Here is an 18,417-nt window from a genome sequence, read left to right as displayed (position 1 = left end):
TATGAGAGTTTACATAACAAATCCTACAAACATTTCAAATGGCAAAATATGTACACTGGAACTTACAACAAACCCCGGCAGCTAGTAAAAAAGGCATCTTACTCTGTCTCTGCTATGATAGTCTAAGGAAGTGGTGCTGAAAGTCAGTGGTGGAGAAAGACATAGGACCTCATTCAGAGCCGGTCGCACAGAGCGTGCGGTCGGTCTGAATGAGGGGAGGACGTCTTGAATTTTCAAGACGTCCTCCTTTGCGGTGGTAAGGCTGTGGGTTAACACCCACAGCCTTACGACCGCCTAAGGTGATGGTCGCGATGGTCAAGACCATCGCGACCATCGGTGCTTACGACGAGACCCTAGGCACTAGTGATGTCAGTGGGGCTGCCCCCAAACGGTAGTCGTTCCCATGGGAACGCCCCCGTTTGGGCTGCTACCCCCCCGGCCCGCCTTCCAAACGGGGCGAGCTGTCAATCAACATCGACAGCTCGCCCCCTTTGGATTCGAGACCCGCTACGACTGGCGCTGTCGGTCGTAGCGGGTCTCACGCATGCGCACGACGGCGCCGGCGCCGTCGTGCGCATGCTCTGTGGGGGGCCATCGACCCGGTCCGAGCGCATCGGCGCTAACGACCGGGTCTGAATGACGCCCATAGGCCCTCATTCAGAGGCGGTCGCAAGAAGCGAGCGCTTGTTCTCAATGAGGGCGGCCGCTTACTTTTTTTAGTGCGGCCTTCTGGTCGCTAACTAAGCTGTGGGTTACCACCCACAGCTTAGCGACTGACCAGGTTGATGGTCGCTATGGTGAACACGATCGCAACCATCGGGGCTTGCGATGAGACCCTAAGGTTGGGTCTCAGCAACCACAAGCCCCACGGAGCTTCCTGCACTGATCGAGCAGGAAGCTCCCCACTGACATCACTGCTGATGTCAGTGTGGCCGCCCACAAAACGGTAGGCGTTCCTTAAGGAACACCTCCATTTTGTAAACCACCCCCCCCGGCCCGCCTACAATACGGGGCGAGCTGTCGATCAACATCGACAGCTGCCCCTTTTGTAGAGAGCTCCGGAACGAGAGTTTCTCGCTCCGGGGCTTGCGCACGTGCAGTGCGGCTGCTGCGTGTGCACAGAGATAACCATTGACCCGGTTGCGAGCGCATCGGCGCTTGCGACCGTGTCTAAATGAGACCCAGTGTGCAATGAAGATGTACGCTAGTACAGAATTGCACATTTTGGTGCCATAAAGCAGCACAAACAGCCAATATACTCCTGGTACTATGCAAGAAAATACACAAGTGAAAATTCATATACAGTATAAGGATGCTATGGACCTGGGTATACTGGCATTTGCTAGAATAAATCTTAATCCTGTAATCATTTTTGTTTTTAGAAGTTAGGATCCTCATGCATTTGGTATGTAGTACTTTTTTTAAACTTTTGGCTGTCTGGACTGAAGCTTTTTTTTTTCTTTTTTGATTAATTCTTTTGGGTATAAATAAAGGAATTGTAATGATTTGTCAGGGATTTGAGCCCATTCTGCTTCTATCGGCTGGCAATGGCTAAATCTGAGGCACTGAGAAGTGTCTGGCATTGTGGACATGAGCCCATATATACTGTATATACTCATTTGTCACTGGGAGCATAAAATGCCTCTATACAAGAGTGCATATGAAGGAAGACACAAAAGGTGTGCCAATCTGTCAAAGGCCTGGTTCTTCATTGTCAAACAATCTATCAGCATCAACGTTTACCTGAGACTTATGACACTTGTGTAACAACAAGGTAATCAAAAACAACCACATGGTGTATTTAAACATTTTTTTTAATTACTATTACCTTTGCCACTACCACTAAGATTTGATTTAAGGGCTCACACTTTAGGGAGTTCTTAAATTCTCCTGTTATTATGCAAATAAATAACATGTAGTACAGATATGTAGTGTTGATTACCCAAATTCACATATCAACTAATTTAATAAGAATCATGGGCCCTCATTCAGAGCTGCTCGCTAGCGGCAGTACGCTCGTTCCGAGCGATGTTCGCACATCTGCGCATGCGTACGGTTTTTAGTACGCATGCGCGAACCAGTCAGTGCGGCTGAAAATCGTTTGTACACTATATAGCGAGTGCCTGCTATTTTGAGTGACAGAATGAGGCGTATGTGGGTGGTAACAGGGGAAGGTGCTTGAAAACGGGGGAGTGGAATTCGAACGCAGGCGTGCTTAAAGGTCAAAACGGGCGTTTTAAGGGAGTGCATAATTAATACAGCAGCGTCATTGACCACGTCACTTGGTTTTTTTTAACTCAGAACTGCTCGCAAAATAGCGGTTGAAAAAACCAACCACAAGAATAGCGAGCAGTTCATACGCTGTACGATGTACTCGATTAATCTAATAAATAGCGGACATGACGTACGGTGCGAGCGGCCAGGGGGCGTTTTTATCAAATAAACGAGCGTATGTTTTGCTCGCTCGTTCAGACTTAGAGGTGTGAACAGACTGCAATGTGCGAACGGATCATTTGAATAGCCACCCCTTGTTTTTGAACGAACGACCGCAAATAGTGAACGGCTCTGAATGAGGGCCATAGTCAGCACAGAAGTGCAATGAGATTAGCATTCCTGCCTCATAGCACTGTGGTCACAGGTTTGATTTCAACCGGATCCCTATGTGTGTGGGGTTTCTATGTTCTCTCTCTGTTTGCGTGAGTTTCCTCTGGGCACTCCAATTTGATTCTACATTTGAAAAATAAAAAAGCATTTTGGGAGGGTAAATTACGTCTGTCAAAGAAATAAACCCTAGTATGTGTGTGTGTCTATATAGATTGTAAGCTCCACTGGGGAGGGACTGATGTGAATGACTAAATATTCTCTGTAGAGTGCAGTGTAACAAATGTGCACTATTATACATATAGTTTTTATTTATTTTATGACATAAACCTGTTTTGAGCTTACATTAAATTAAAAAAAATCAATACTAAGCTTAAGCTCAGGCTGGACATGCATACTGTTGTGCTACTGGAGTAGGGTTCCATTTTAGATGTGAAGACAGCTGGTAACATAGGAAATCTTATATGAAGCAGCCAGGCACTTAGGTCCTCATTCACAGTCTCTCGCAAGATGCGATCGCTTGCTTGCAAAAAGGGGCCAGGTATGCAAATCAAGCGCTCGCTCTTTGCGCTGTAAGGACGCTCTCTATGTCTTAGTGAGCAACGGCAGTTAGCGTATGCTGGACTATAAAACCTCCCACCTGTCACTCGCAGCATACGTCATCTCCGGGAAGTGTCTGATTAATCGTGAACATCGAGGGCCATCGGAGCTGCTCGCAGCTTTTGGGGTTGACCCAACCTACCCCAAGCACTGCGAGCAGTTCAGGCTAAAAAACAACCAAGTCACGTGTGCAATGACGCTACTTTGCTAATTATGCACACCCATTAAACGCTGTACTGACAGTCAGACACGCCTGCGTTTGCACAACCACTCCGCCGTTCACAATCACCTTCCCCTGTTACCACCCACAAACGGCGCAATCTGTCACTCAAAGTAGTGACCGGTCTGTGTACTATGAACGCTCGATTGTACATCGCAGATGCTAGTTTGCGCACTGCCACTTAGACGCATGTGCAGACGAGCGAAAATCGATCCTAGCGAGCGATCGCGCCTTAGCGAGAGTCTCTGAATGAGGTCCTTAGTCTATGGTATGAGAGCAGTGGGAGTGAATACTGGCAGCTCTGAGAAGTGGAGATGACGAGGATGTATTTAGAGAACATGTGGAAAGACAACAATATTTAGTGCCTGTTGCTACAGTTTCCAGTTCCTTGGAAATAAATTAATTTAATTTCAATTCATTCTTATGGGAAAGCGACTTTTGTTTACTGACTTTTCAGTTAGCACTTCAGTTTTCCAGAATGATGCAACAGCACTAAGCGGGGTATAGTTATACTTAATTAATAGCACATAAGTCACAGAAATTATGCTGCAGAGGTTTTCACATAATTCAATGTCCATAGAAAAGATTAGTAAAACTTTATATTAAAAGAATTTCTGAGATGACAAATTGGTGTTTTTAAAACATAAAATAAGAAATTCTCTAACTGGTTTCTATAGCCTTTAATTTATACTTACTTGTGATCATTTGGGCGGATGTAGTTTTTGTGTATAAGAAATAGACATACAGTATTGAAACACAGATGCAAGCAGTTTTTCTAGGATCCATGGTATGTAAGGCTCAGTATATTATCTCTACTCCATTAAGGTGTTGTCCCAAGACTGTCACAGACGATATTAAATCATCTGTGGCAAAATGGCATGTAAATACATTTTGAACACTTACTGTATACCAGAGCCGTAACTAGACTTTTTGGTGCCCTGTGCCAGAGAGAGCATTGGCGCCCCCCTCCCATTTTTTTAAATAGGGACATAAGATAGTGTACCTGAAAAATGGCCATGGCTTCATGGGGAAGGGCCAGGGAAAAGATAGGGGAGGCCAGGAGATGCTCGGGATAAAAGAAGAGGAAGCTTCAAGTGAGAATGATAATAAACAGGAAAATTGACAGGCCCTGCCATGCCCTGTGCCGTGGCACTGGTCGCACTACCCTAGTTACAGCCCTGCTGTATACCCTCTCCAGTGACTTGTAATTAATGGCAGAAGATTTCCCACTGCACAGCTGAAACACACAGTACAGTACCTGTCTATAGCTCATAAATTCAGCGTGGTTGGCATCTGCATCCATTTTATATTGGCACATTGATTTTTCAGTCCCGCCAGCAGCACTCATGACATAATCTTGATGACATTCCACTATAGCATAAAAGGCAACAAGGAAAAGAATCATGAAAACAATGTTAGCTAGAAGCAAAAATCACTTCACATTTTACCATGGGAAATATGTTATAGTATTATCATATAACAGGTCATGGTATATTGTGGTTCCCACTCTGCACGATTGTCTATCATCCAAAGGACATTCATGGTATAGGATAACTCTTCCCTTATTCTTCTCCATATAATTATGCTAATGCATAATGTCCGGAATTTATATGCCATCTGTATTAGCATGCACTAATGTATCCTATAATCAATTTTATCCCCTACAGTGCTATAGAACTTTTGTGGAGCCTTATAAATTAAAGATGGGGGGATACACTAAGCTTTGGAGAGTGATAAAGTGGAGATAGATAAAGTACCAACCAATCAGCTCCTGTCATTTTTCAAACACAGCCTGTAACATGAGTTAGGAGCTAAATGGTTGGTAGTTTATCACTTTCCAAAGCTTAGTACATCTGTCCCAATAACGGTTAAAAATATGTAACCTAGCTATGCCTATACTGTGACACTATGTGACTGTCTCTCTTCCTCTTATAAGTTAGCAAAGTTTAACTTAGATCTAGGTGAAACTATATAGTTTAAGGAATATTTACTGATGGTGCACAACTGCACTAAATCCAGTAATTAGCTTTTCTCTGTCTGTCCAGGCAAGTGCAACGTGGCAATAATAATATTATATAGGGCTGTCTGCAGCTCTGACTAATAGACAAACGCCACCATATTTAGTAAGTATACCACTGAAGGCACAAGTTTATTCCCCAAATTTGCCAATAGCGGAATATTTGGCACCATACAAAGTAAAATGCATAAAATGTAACAACAAATGAATGTAAAAAGTGTAAAAGAATCTGATCTAACACGCCAGAGGAATTGCTCTCACATCTCCAAACGTACAGGGCACTCACGATGTTCACTGATTGTATCTTTCATGCAGTTTACCTTGTACAGCGCCATATTTTCCTCTATGGAAGACTTTAGAATATTTTTTTATAAAAAGCTTCTCCTCATGCCTTGAATTAGTATACCTACTAAACATGATGGCATTCCGCCTATTAGTTATAGCTACAGACAGCTCTGAATGGGGAAACTGTAATAATGGACAAGTTGTACATTAGCTTTTCTCCATTTGTGACATGTAACATGCAGGGACAAAACAGCTATCTGGAAGGAATGTCGTTGACATCCCCGCGCTCAAGATGCAGGAGCTGGAATCCTGATAACAGTCGGAATCCTAGCGCCAGAATCCCGACGATAAGTATTAAGGTTAGGGTGAGGGTTAGGTACTAGGGGGAAGGTTAGGGTTAGGCTAAGGGGAGGAGGGATAGGGTTAGTCTACTGGGGGGGGGGAAAGGAGTTAGGCTGAGGGGTGGGAGGGGGGATTAGAGTAAAGCTGCGGGAAAGGTGGGTTAGGGGGAGGGGTTAGGGTCAGGCACCTTACCTTTGGGTGTTGGGATTCTGACTAACGGGATGCCACTGTCTGTATTCTGACTACCGGCGCCCCAGTGCTGGGATCTCGTACCCAACCCATCTGTAAGTGAAGCCACCCATATACCATCAATACAGGATTTGGTAGTGAATCTCTTACATTTCATTAGGTTGTGGTCTAAATCTTCTTTTCCAAAATTTTCTTCTTCCAAAATGTCCGACATTGGCACACTAGGGCTGGCTGACTCCTCATCGCAAGGCTGTGAAAAAATGGATGTAGACAGTGATTATGTACGTGCCTTTTGGTCGATGCTCGATCCCTTGTGCAAAAAGCTAGCTGTTGATGAGGACAATTGGTGGCCATTCCTGTCCTGATTGACTGAGTCTGAATTCCTCCCACTTATGCAAGCCCTACAGTATAGTAATGTTGCTGCTGTGCATCATTACACTGCTATTTGCATCCGTCCGCAGCAATAATGTATTTTCCTATATGATATTTTAAAGCGGAAGGAGACAGATGAGTGTATTGATGTTAACTTAATTGAGACTTTCAGTTTCTCCTTGCGACTTGTTATAATTTTGTTTTACATGGTAAATGCAACTTTGTTAGTTGTTAATAACACTGTCAAGCCATGTATTATATTATGTATGAATTATGTAGTGTGTTTTTACCATTTACTGCTCCCACCGTGAAGCCACAGCTCCCGATGTAAACAAGGCACATACAGTATATTACTGTTTACTCAAGCAAATGCATATACATATACAGTCATCTCTGCAGTTCTGCAAGCTAGGCAAAATGAGCAGTTTATTCCGGGAGCATTTTGCACTTCCACATCTGTCAAATTCATCATGAGCCCCTACCAGGGTTGGACTGGCCCACAGGGGTACAGGCGAAATCCCTGGTGGGCGCCACTGCCGGTGGGTCCATCCCACTCCTCTAGGTTGAAAGGTTCCAGACCTCAATTGATACATTGTTACTCTATTAGATGGTCAGTTACCAGGAACACTGATCAGCATGGGAGCTTAGTTCTCTTCTATAGAAAGTACACCAACATTTGCCCATTGGTTAGCCAAGCATCTGTGGTAGATAACCACACACCATCTGGTGGATGACCACACCCTCTAGGCATGGGCCCCTACCACAGCATTCCCCCGGTGGGCCCTTCATGTCCCAGACTGACACTGGCACCTACGTGCTTCTACACAGCAACAATTATCTGGGCAGCTCAGAGTTGCTTGGCATGTCAATTATAGTTATGAGGCAGGTGAGGGTATACTACTGCATGCTGAAACTCACTTAAAAATGAGTATCTGGCATCATGTATGGACACTAAACAGCTTTGTTATATGTTTTATTTCCACCAGAAAATAGAAAAATCATTAGTCAATTATTTTTAAAATATCATATAATCATAATATAATAAATATAATATATATGATTATATAATTGATTAAATTTGTGTTATCCAATTAACTGTGAGCTCTGTACTGTGAAGTTCAGTAAGAATTTTCCAAGCAATCAATCATAATAGCTTGCACAATTTAATTAGAAATGGCACGTAGTGGGCATCAGGCTAATGTCACGTTTTTGTTCCACAGGTTGCAAACTATGCGAAATGCATGAAAGAAAGTGTAACTTGTCCTGAACCCCCCCAAATATAGCAAATAAGATGACAGGACAGTGCAGGAGGCTGTTAGTGGCCATAAGCAAAACATAGGAGACCATTACAAGTTGTAAAATGGATGTTTTACAACTTTTACTAAAGAAGGAAAAATGGATAGCCAGCAAGTGTATTTCAGCAAATAAAAGTGCTATGAGTATATCAATTCTATATCGTGATTTTTACATACAAATATGCAAAATATTGGAGATCATTAGAAGGAGTGTACTAGAGGTATTGCATTGTGGGCCTGATTCAGACCGTCTCGCAAGCACTATGTGCTCGAAAGCGTGTCAATGGTGGAGCTCTGCGCACGCGCGGCATGTGCAAGCCCCGAAGTGAGTGAGAAATTCACTCGCTCCGGGGCTCGCTACAAACAGGGCGGCTGTCGATTTTGATCGACAGCTCGCCCCTTTTTGTAGGCGGGAAGGGGTGGTGGCTGGCAAAACGGAGGCGTTCCCAAAGGAACGCCTGCCGTTTGAAGACGGCCCTACTGACTTCACTAGCTCACTGGGGCTTGCGGCAGACGAGACCCTACCACAAGGGTCTCGTCGCAAGCCCGATGGTTGCGACCATCACCTGGCCGCTCGCAAAAGGAAGCGGCCTGGAGGCCATTTTTTTTTAAAAAATGGCCGCCCTGATTCAGAGCAAGCGCTCGCTTTTTGCGAGCAGCTCTGAATCAGGCCCTGTGTCCTGACGTGTTTATATTAAATAATTTCTCCCATTGTAGAATGTGTTAACTTCATGTAGATTTCAAATTAAATAGCAAAAAGTCGCCTAAATCCAAACATTTTAATTTCTGAAGCAGGGAATGCTGTATTTCATATTATTAACACTTCATTACAGATCAAAGCCCCCTGGAAATAATGTGAGTGGCAGATCTAAAGATTTTACCCTCGAGCCAATACTAGCAGGCTGTAATAGTGGCAACTACCCACCACAATAGTAAATGTAAAATGACAAGGGTGACAGTCATACACAGAGTTGTTACAGGGACCCTGTGGAAACAACTGTTTAAACGAAGGGTTAGAAGCCAATGTAAAGTTGTCTAACATCTCTGGCCCTGATTCAGAGCCAGACGCTCTGACAGAGCTCTCGCTCTGAATCAGGGCCGTCCTTCCTGATTTTAGAGCGGCCTCCTGGCCGCTCGCATAGCTGTGGGTGACCACCCACAGCTATAGCGAGCGGCCAAAAAGATGGTGGTAGGGTCTCGTCTGCCGCAAGCCCTGGAGTGCTTTTGGCTCTATCAGTGCCAAAAGCGCTCCCACTGACATCACTTGTGATGTCAGTGGGGCCGGCCCCAGACGGTAGACGTTCCCATGGGAACGCCTCCGTCTGGCCAGCCATGCCCCCGGCGCGCCCACCAAAGGGGGCGTGCTGTCACTCACCATTGACAGCACGCCCCCTTTGTAGCAAGACCCATAACGACGGCTTGCCCGTCGCTATCCAGGTCTCGCGCATTCGCACGACGGAGCCGGATCCGTCGTCCGCATGCGCACTGGCCCAAAATCGACCCGCTTGCGAGCGCTGAGCGCTCGCGAGCGGGTCTGAATCAGGCCCTCTGTCTTTTAGAAGTTTGTCTATGCACTCACAAGAAAAACTGGACATTACTACAAAGCACATAATATTCTGATTGTTACTGTGAGATGTCTGTCTCTGCTGTATTCTAGTTACCAACAGATTTAAGTATATACCTTAATCCATCCCAGAGCTGTCCTATATTAACCCAACATCTTGTGTCAACACTCTGCTCAGAATCCCAGTAGTCCGGACTAGTAGCGAATATGCAAACCCTCAGTAAAATCCGTCATCCCCAGTGAACCAGTGAGTCCGTGCACTTGTTTTACTGGCAGTGGCTTCCTGCTGGAAGCACTATGGACCTCATTCAGACCCGCTCGCAAGCACTATGCTCTCGCAAGCGGGTCGACGGTGGGGCACTGTGCACGCGCCGCACGTTCAAGCCCTGTAGCGAGTGAGAGATTCACTAGCTCCGGGGCTCACTACAAACGGGGCGGCTGTCGATGTTGATTGACAACTCGCCCCGTTTTGTAGGCGGGGAGGGGGAGTGGCTGGTCAAACGGAGGCGTGCCTGAAGGAACGCCTGCCATTTGTGGGCAGTAGTTTGTGGGCGTCTGCCGTTTGTGGGCGTCTGGATGTCAGAAGTGAGCTTCCTGCTCTATTTGAGCAGGAAGCTCACTGGGGCTTGCGGCAGATGAGACCCTACCACAAGGGTCTCGTCGCAAGCCCGATGGTCGCGATAATCACTACCATCACCTGGCCGCTCGCAAAAGCTGTGGGTGGTCACCCACAGCTTAGCGAGCGGCCAGGAGGCCGGGTTAAAAAAAAAGCGTCCGCCCTGATTCAGAGCGAGCACTCGCTTTTTGCGAGCGCCTCTAAATGAGGTCCTATGTCTTAATCACACACAGGAAGTGTTTACCCCCTGGGACTGCCAGTCCAGGCCGCGATTAACAGAGACAGCGCTTCCAATGGGAAAGGGCAGCCCTCCTCATCCAAGAAGGTTGGAGCCGCCGCTGGTCCAGACTAAAAGTAAGCAGTCAGGAAGGAATTAGCCAGATCAACCAGCAAAGATGTGCTGCAGGAGCTACATATTACTCATAAAGGAGTCAATGATTTTGGGTTAAAACAATATTCATGACAATTCAATCTATTAATTGACATGACATTTTTATGAATACCAGTTCATCCTACAAAATGACGACTTCCACTGTGTATAGATGACAGGATCCACTTAAATGTTGTTTGTCCTTTATGACAAGTCAGTAAAAATGTTCTCAGCATGTATAAATGGAGTTTAAAAGCCAGGTTTTTTTTTAAAGGACATATCAGATAAGGACAGAGCGATCATACACATTATCCTTTCATGCTGCATGATTGAAAAGCACACTGTCCTCTGTGCAGACATTCATGTGTTAATAGTGAGGCATTGAATCCATTGGTGACACCCAAGATGGTATGCGGTCAATATACCAGTATCCCAAGATGTAATGCCCGCACTTAGAATACCAGCACCAGAATCCCGACACCTGTCAGAATCCCGGCGCTGGCATCTTGACCGCTGGCAACCCGAAGGTAAGTAACAGGGTTAGTGGGAGGGTTAGGTTTATAGTCCGGGTAGGGGGGGAGGTTAGTTAAAGGCACCAGGACGGGTAGGAGAAGGATTAGGATACCAAACGATAGGTGCTGTGTCAGAAACCGAACTGTATCCCTGTTTAAAGATAAACTACACTTGCCAAGTTTCCATTGTGGTCGCTGGAGTATCTTTCCGGGCTGCCGGCGTGTATTGCATGGAGTATACAGAGAGTTAAAGTGATCCTCTATTCCTTGGGCGTCATCTGCTTACTGGGCTCTGTGATTACTTGGTTCTGTCTGGGTCACATGCTTTAACACTTCCAATGGATTTCATGCATCTGGTATAAAAGTCAGTTACTAACTGAGCATTGTTGTCTGTGCAACGTTACCTTCAGGTTCTTTCTTGGACTCCTGTCAGATCCTCGCTGTACTTGATATATGCTGTGGGCTCTCTTTGCCCGGTTCTGCTACAGATGCTTGACAGCACTACAGATCCCAGTGCTGCTACTGAACTCTCTGCTGCAATACTAAACCTAACTCTGCTGGTAGTCTCCGCTATACTACTAGCCTGGCTTTGCTGCCGTTTCATGGTCTCTTCATGTTTACCTTCAACTAACAGTTGTCAACTGCATCAGAAAAGTCTCTTCACTCCGGACCTCTGCCTCATCTCAGGGCTCATCCCTGCACCTCTTCACACCGGACCTCCGTCACGTCTTGGGGCTCAACCCCATACTGGATCTTCACTGCACTTCAGGGCTCTACCCTGCACCTTTCCACACCAGACCTTCGTCACGTTTTGGGGCTCAACCCCAGCACCTCCTCACACAGGATCTCCTTTGCACCTTGGGGCTCAACCCCATACCGGATTTCAGTCACGTCCCGGGGCTCAACCCTGCACCGCTCCATACCGGATTTTCAGCTACATTTCGGGGCTCAACCCTGCCCCACTTCATACCGGATCTTTGTCACGTCTTGGGGCTCAGCCCCATACCGGATCTTCGTCACCTCACGGAGTTCAACTCCGCACCTGTTAGTTGGTATGATATGAACTTTGTGTTATATGAACATTAGTTCTTGCGTGACTATCCTGACACCTGCTTGTTGTGATATTCTGAACTTTGCTTTATGGAGACTTCATGCTTAAGTATCTAGAACTTTTCAGCACAGTCTTGTCTTTGAATAAATCTTGTTTACTTTCAACATTGCGTGCCGGTGCTATTTCATGAGACGGTCATTCCTTAAATCCCCTCAGTTTGTACCACCTATTAAGCCTGTTTCTCCTCAGGAGTTTCAAGAGTCTGTAGCCATGAAATGCTGGTATCCTAACTCTGTTGAGATGCCGGCGTCTGGATTTTGACCGCCTGAATCCCGAGCGTGGGCATCCCGTACCCAACCCCCAAGATAGTGTGTTCCACCAACACACGTGTAGAATGTGTATACTTCACATAATATATTATAGCAAGATTTCCAGGTGGACCTTTCATGTCCCAGCACAACATTATTTAGATTTCATAACTGTAATTGAATACACATACATTTAGATGAAGATTGTGTTCAGTTACATTTTCATAAAAGTAAAGTAAAAAAATGTTAAAAAGAGCAGAACCAGAAATTTGCTGAGTACAAGCACCAAGATATTGTTTTCTTAAGTAAATCAAAATAATCAATCTTAACCACTGAGGGAGCAGGCTAAGAGCAGGAGACTTTATATCTAACTCTGTGGCTTGGCTATGTTTTCTTTGATCCAGATGTTTCCTAGCAGGGTAATAAAAATGGCTCTGTCACTTCAGCTCGGCCAAGAAGGTCATTCCGCAGGTGAAGCCCTCTTAGTGGTTTCCTGCAGCTGCTGCTCTATTTTTAGCTGACCAGGATGGAGATGTGTGATTTCACCAACACTGACCACAGAAATAAATTATTTTCATTGAAAAACACTGAGTAGATGTGGAAAAGTTCGGTACAAGAGGCTAAATAGCAGGCAGTTCTTTCTACCGCTTAGCTGCTTCTTATATACTGCATGCTCACAACAGGGTTCTCCTGGTGATACATACCCCTCTGTGTGCTTGTTATATACTGCATGCTCACATCAGGGTTGTCCTGGTGATACATACCCCTCTGTGTGCTTGTTATATACTGCATGCTCACAACAGGGTTGTCCTGGTGATACATACCCCTCTGTGTGCTTGTTATATACTGCATGCTCACAACAGGGTTGTCCTGGTGATACATACCCCTCTGTGTGCTTGTTATATACTGCATGCTCACATCAGGGTTGTCCTGGTGATACATACCCCTCTGTGTGCTGAACGTGTGCTTGTTATATACTGCATGCTCACAACAGGGTTCTCCTGGTGATACATACCCCTCTGTGTGCTTGTTATATACTGCATGCTCACAACAGGGTTCTCCTGGTGATACATACCCCTCTGTGTGCTTGTTATATACTGCATGCTCACAACAGGGTTCTCCTGGTGATACATACCCCTCTGTGTGCTGAACGTGTGCTTGTTATATACTGCATGCTCACAACAGGGTTGTCCTGGTGATACATACCCCTCTGTGTGCTTGTTATATACTGCATGCTCACATCAGGGTTGTCCTGGTGATACATACCCCTCTGTGTGCTTGTTATATACTGCATGCTCACAACAGGGTTGTCCTGGTGATACATACCCCTCTGTGAGCTGAACGCATGAGACAAATCAGTTCAAAAGTTACAGTACAATAGTAGTAGTGCTAAAATAAAAGCTTGGGAAAGTTCATTCATCCACAGAGCTGTCTCCTATGATCACAACCATATTTGAAATGGGTTGGGTATGGGATGCCGGCGGCCTTGACGCCAGCATCCCGACTGGGTTAGTATATGACACCTCCCCTCTAGTGCCTAAACCTAACCCTTCCACTGTTGTGCCTAACCCTAACCCCTAACCGTAACCCTAATGGGGCGTACACACGTAGCGATTTAAAAGGACAATTTGAACAATAACGATATCATTACCATTATCTTTCAAAACGTTCTTTTAAATGGTCCCTGCCAACTTACCTTCGACCAGTGATGCGTGGCCACGTTTGGACGATAGCGATATCGTCCATCGGCAGTGCATGCCGGTCAACTTGCTCGATTTTGAGCAAGTTACTATAGGAACCCATGATCGCAGATTGCTATAGTCTGCGGTAAGTTGGCGTTGTGCTGGATGATTGATATTGATCATCCAGCATGCCAGGGAGGGCGCATAATGATCTGCCTGCGATATATCGTATCGCTGGCAGATCGCTACGCGTGTACGCACCATAAGCCTCCCCCTAAACCCACTACTTACGTCAGGATACCGGCGGTCGGAATGCTGGAGCCGGGATTCTGACTGGTGTCGGGATTCCGGTGCCGGTATTCTGAGCGCCCAACAGCCGGGATTTCAACTGCATCTCTGAAGCTTTGAGGTACATATTTGTTAGATCAAACAACAGAGCCATATAAAGAATTAATAATCACACAGTACATTGTAGCCCACAAACTATATCTCACTATGTAAGTCAAACCTTGGGTATATGATGGCATAACAGAGACAAGAGAGGGAAAAACACACCACCTGCAACAAAGTGAGAGAATACCTCTATGGCTGATAGACGCTTTTCTCCACTGTCACTGCCAACACCAGAATCAGAGTCCTTCTTTATAGGGAAGATGTCATCAATGCTAGATATGTACCAAAATAAAGCATCAGATTAGAACACTGACATAGTACAGTACATGTGAAAAACACATTCACACATGCAAAACAGAGCTGGAAGGTTTCACGTGGTGCCTGACATGCCGCGGGAGGTGGTGGTGGTATTGCTGTTTAGCAAACAGGGACACTGTGGGGCTATTGGGAAGGGGGGGGGGGTGGCACTGTGGAGCATAGAGGGGGCCCTGTGGGGTGTCAATTTTATTGGACGGGGTCCCCACAACTTAGTTGCCCCAGGGACCCCACATGCCTTAAAAAGCATAATGTTGCGTTTCATAGTAATGTGATAAGTCTACCTGGAGTTAAAGGTAATGGTGCCTATAACTTCACTAGAAACTATGGCTGCATTGCTAAGTATAAATACCACAAATGTGCGTGTGCTCTATTTAGTAATACACATGCTCATTATATACTACTTGTTATAGATTTGATATCTGTTCATTTATATAACACAAATAAGATTTGTTTTGTTTCTATTGCACAAACCTCTGAATATAAATGTACTATCTGTGCCCAAGCACATGTATTCTCACCTTTCCTCAATGTGCTGCTGCAGAATTGGTCTCTCAATGGAATGAAGATAAAAAGCATCGCCCGTCTTTTCCATTTGACAAGCCTGTATACTTAAATATTTGAATATATGTATTTTTCCTTTAATACAAATCTATAAAAGATCAACAGTGCATTTTATTAGGATGTAGTAAAGGGTACAGTAGTTATCCCAGATGGTTTCAGTTATTGCTCCTATAGTATAAGCTCCACACAAAATAGCAAAACAATTGAAAATACATTTGTTGTGTTCCCACAAACTATTACGAACTATACATTATAATATCTATAAGAGCATGAATGCTACAGAAATATATCAAAATTATTGCATGCTTAATTTCTACAAAACGTAAACTTGGAACTCTAGCTGCATCAAAACGCAGTTTTTAAAATACATTTTCTACGGTGATATATATAAATATATATATATATATATATATATATATATATATATACATACAATATGTAAATAAAACCATAGTGCCATATTAAATACTTCTCTAAAGGTATGCTATACTCCTCTGCAATCATGGAATCTGGCACATCAACTTTTACCACCTATCACACCCCGTACAATTGTTTGACGGTTGGGGGTGACTGCCCAGATATGACGGAGCTGCATAAGTGCTGCTGACTGATGCCGGTGTTGTGTGACCACATCTGCCAGATGTAGACCAGGATAGAGTATTTTTGTGCCCTAATTTGCCTACAATAATAGCCTAATTGGCTGTGCGATTTCCAGCATTTATGGGTATATTTTTACAGGGTTCTGACACAAGAAATCAGCAGAGCTCAGGCTGACACAGCTATGGGCTTATTTGTTAAAGGCTGTTCCTGAAAATCGCCAGCAACAGTGTGCTATTGAAATTTACATTTGGGACTACTGCAAAGTTACATATGCTTTCCATTGCAAAGGAGGATCTATGCGCCTACACCAGAGGTTCCCAAACTCCGCCATTACAGTAGACATTTTAAGGATATCCATTCTTGAGCACAGGTGACCTAATACCCCTTTCAGCATTAGGGCCGTACTCAATTAGCCACGAGAAGTCCTGTCATTTTCGCCTGCCGGGCTTTCCGCCTACATTGCGTGTTTTTGGAGAAAACACTTTTCGTGCGCGTGGCCGCTTTTCGCCCAATACAATTCCAAAGGACGCGAAAACGCGTCCCGGTGAAGCTCAAACAGGCGAAAAGTGCTGTCAGATATGGGGAAATCAGCCTGACACCCCCCAAAAGATGCACTGACATTGGGGATCACTATAGATACCCCTGAATAGCCCTGCTGAAGGTATTTGTTGTGCTTAAATGCCTTCAATAGCTGCTATTTAGCGTCTTTGCACAAGTGGTGAAGAATAGCATTTAGCAGGGGGTTTTTTTGCAAAAATAAGTACTCCCAGCAAATTTGGGGTACATGAAAATGGGTGCAAGCATGGTTAAAAATCACTAAAGTGAGGTTTTTAAAAACATTAAAAAAAAATGCACCTTCAACAAACACCCACAATCATAGAAACACCAGGGGCATACTTGGGGGACCCCCTGGAGTATATTTCGCTAGTTTTTAAGTTTGTCCCCCAACTTTGAACATTTTCGCCCCCAAAACTAAAGTACTTTTTTGGGGTGTTCCTTTGGGGGACTGTCTCAAGGCTGCTGGGGTGTTCCCGCAACTTTGCACCCCAAACCCACAGTTCTGCACCTTTTTTCGCCTGCATTCAGAGGCAAATCTTTTCCGCTGGTTACAAGGCTCAGACTTTTCGGACAGGCTTTGGAACTGAATACGGGGATAAGTTCTTGCCTAGCGAAATTATGTCATCGGCGGAAATTTTTAGCCGAAAACGGCTTATCACGGCTAATTGAATACGGCCCTATAGCCTAAAACCCAGGTTTCAGATTTACGCCAGACCCGGGTTAACGCGCATCAACCCAAGTCTGGCGTAAGTCTGAAAGGTGCGACCCGGGTTGACAGTCCCGGATTCGTATCCCTGCTAGCTAGCAGTGTTTTTCCCGGGACTTGCAACCCGGGTCCAAGACCCTGCTCAAGTGTGAAAGGTGTGACCCGGGTCTGATGACCATGTGGTCATGCCTAAAACAAACTGATTGGCTGGGGACAGTGGTGCTTAGAGATCATCTCCAAGCGTCCACTGAATGGTGAAAGACCCGGGAATAACCTAGGTCGTCCTTCTTGGTGTAAAAGGGGTAGCCAGGCTTCAACCCGTGCTCGATGTCTTGGGTCCGAGCCAGTTTGAAGCCGGGATTTTATACTTGAAAGTGGTTTAAATTCAGTCAGTCAATTTGAGTTAATCTTCTTGATGCAAGTATGGATATTCTTAAAACCTGGTCTGTAATGGAGAAGTTTGGGAACCTCTGGCCTACACAGTGATTACAGCATAACATGCACAATGCAGTTACAAAATGATCAGTTTACACTCACTCCTTTATACATGGACCGATTGTATTCTAGGAAAAAAGGGGGAGCTAAGAACCTCAATAGAAAACCATGTTAATTGATAGTTTATTATATATATTTGGTATTTAGTAATCTAGTGCTTAGAGTGTGCAACTGCATTCACCCTTTTTTCTGCATTAGAACTACAGGTCTCAGCATGGTAGCACCTCTTATTATGTTTAAATTAGGATGTGCAGCCCATCCCTCCCCATTTTTCCTAAGTATGTGTGTATTTAAGGTACCCCTTCTCCTGGGCTGGCACTCCTCCTCCCTGATCAAGGTGATTTTAATTAGTATGGATCCTGTGCATTGCAGTACACACATGTAATGGGCGCTATTACAGGTAAGTCCTAGATAAATGTATACAATGTGTCATTATTAGGGATGTTAGGGACCCACCTGATAAGGTCACCGTGATGTGGTAGGTGGGCAAACATCTTTGGCCAAACATGTACTAAGAACCTCAATAGAAAACCATGTTAATTGATAGTTTATTATACTGTATATATTTTGATACTTAGTATTCTTAGTGCTTAGAGTGTGCATCTGCATTCCCCCCTTTTTTCCGATTGTATTCTAGCAAGGTTCATGATACTTTTCTCATCCCCTCACGCGGCGGGGGCTTTAATTACTAATTCTCTCCTGCCATGTGAAGAGGAATAAATTACAAAACTACTGCAAAATGGTGGAAGTAAGCTCTGTGCC

At 44.8% G+C, this 18,417-nt stretch overlaps 1 protein-coding gene across 5 annotated transcripts in view; it reads right to left on the bottom strand.

Moving 5' to 3' along the window:
• LRCH1 (leucine rich repeats and calponin homology domain containing 1) overlaps positions 1-18,417 on the bottom strand; it is a 285,816-nt gene that overhangs the window by 85,316 nt on the left and 182,083 nt on the right. For all 5 annotated transcript variants that reach the window (XM_088478036.1, XM_088478089.1, XM_088478158.1 and 2 more), the window contains exons 6-9: positions 15,254-15,384; positions 14,605-14,689; positions 6,405-6,504; positions 4,680-4,792 (exon numbers count right to left, since the gene is read on the bottom strand). In XM_088478036.1, the coding sequence (XP_088334162.1) occupies positions 4,680-4,792; positions 6,405-6,504; positions 14,605-14,689; positions 15,254-15,384 (429 nt within the window). The remainder of the gene's footprint in view (positions 1-4,679; positions 4,793-6,404; positions 6,505-14,604; positions 14,690-15,253; positions 15,385-18,417) is intronic.

The sequence above is a fragment of the Taudactylus pleione genome, unplaced genomic scaffold (assembly GCF_031769625.1).
Source record: "Taudactylus pleione unplaced genomic scaffold, aTauple2 ptg000005l, whole genome shotgun sequence".
NCBI classification, from domain to species: Eukaryota; Metazoa; Chordata; class Amphibia; order Anura; family Myobatrachidae; genus Taudactylus; species Taudactylus pleione.
The sequence above is the reverse complement of the archived record's forward strand: the minus strand, read 5'-3'. Positions and strand labels throughout refer to the sequence as shown.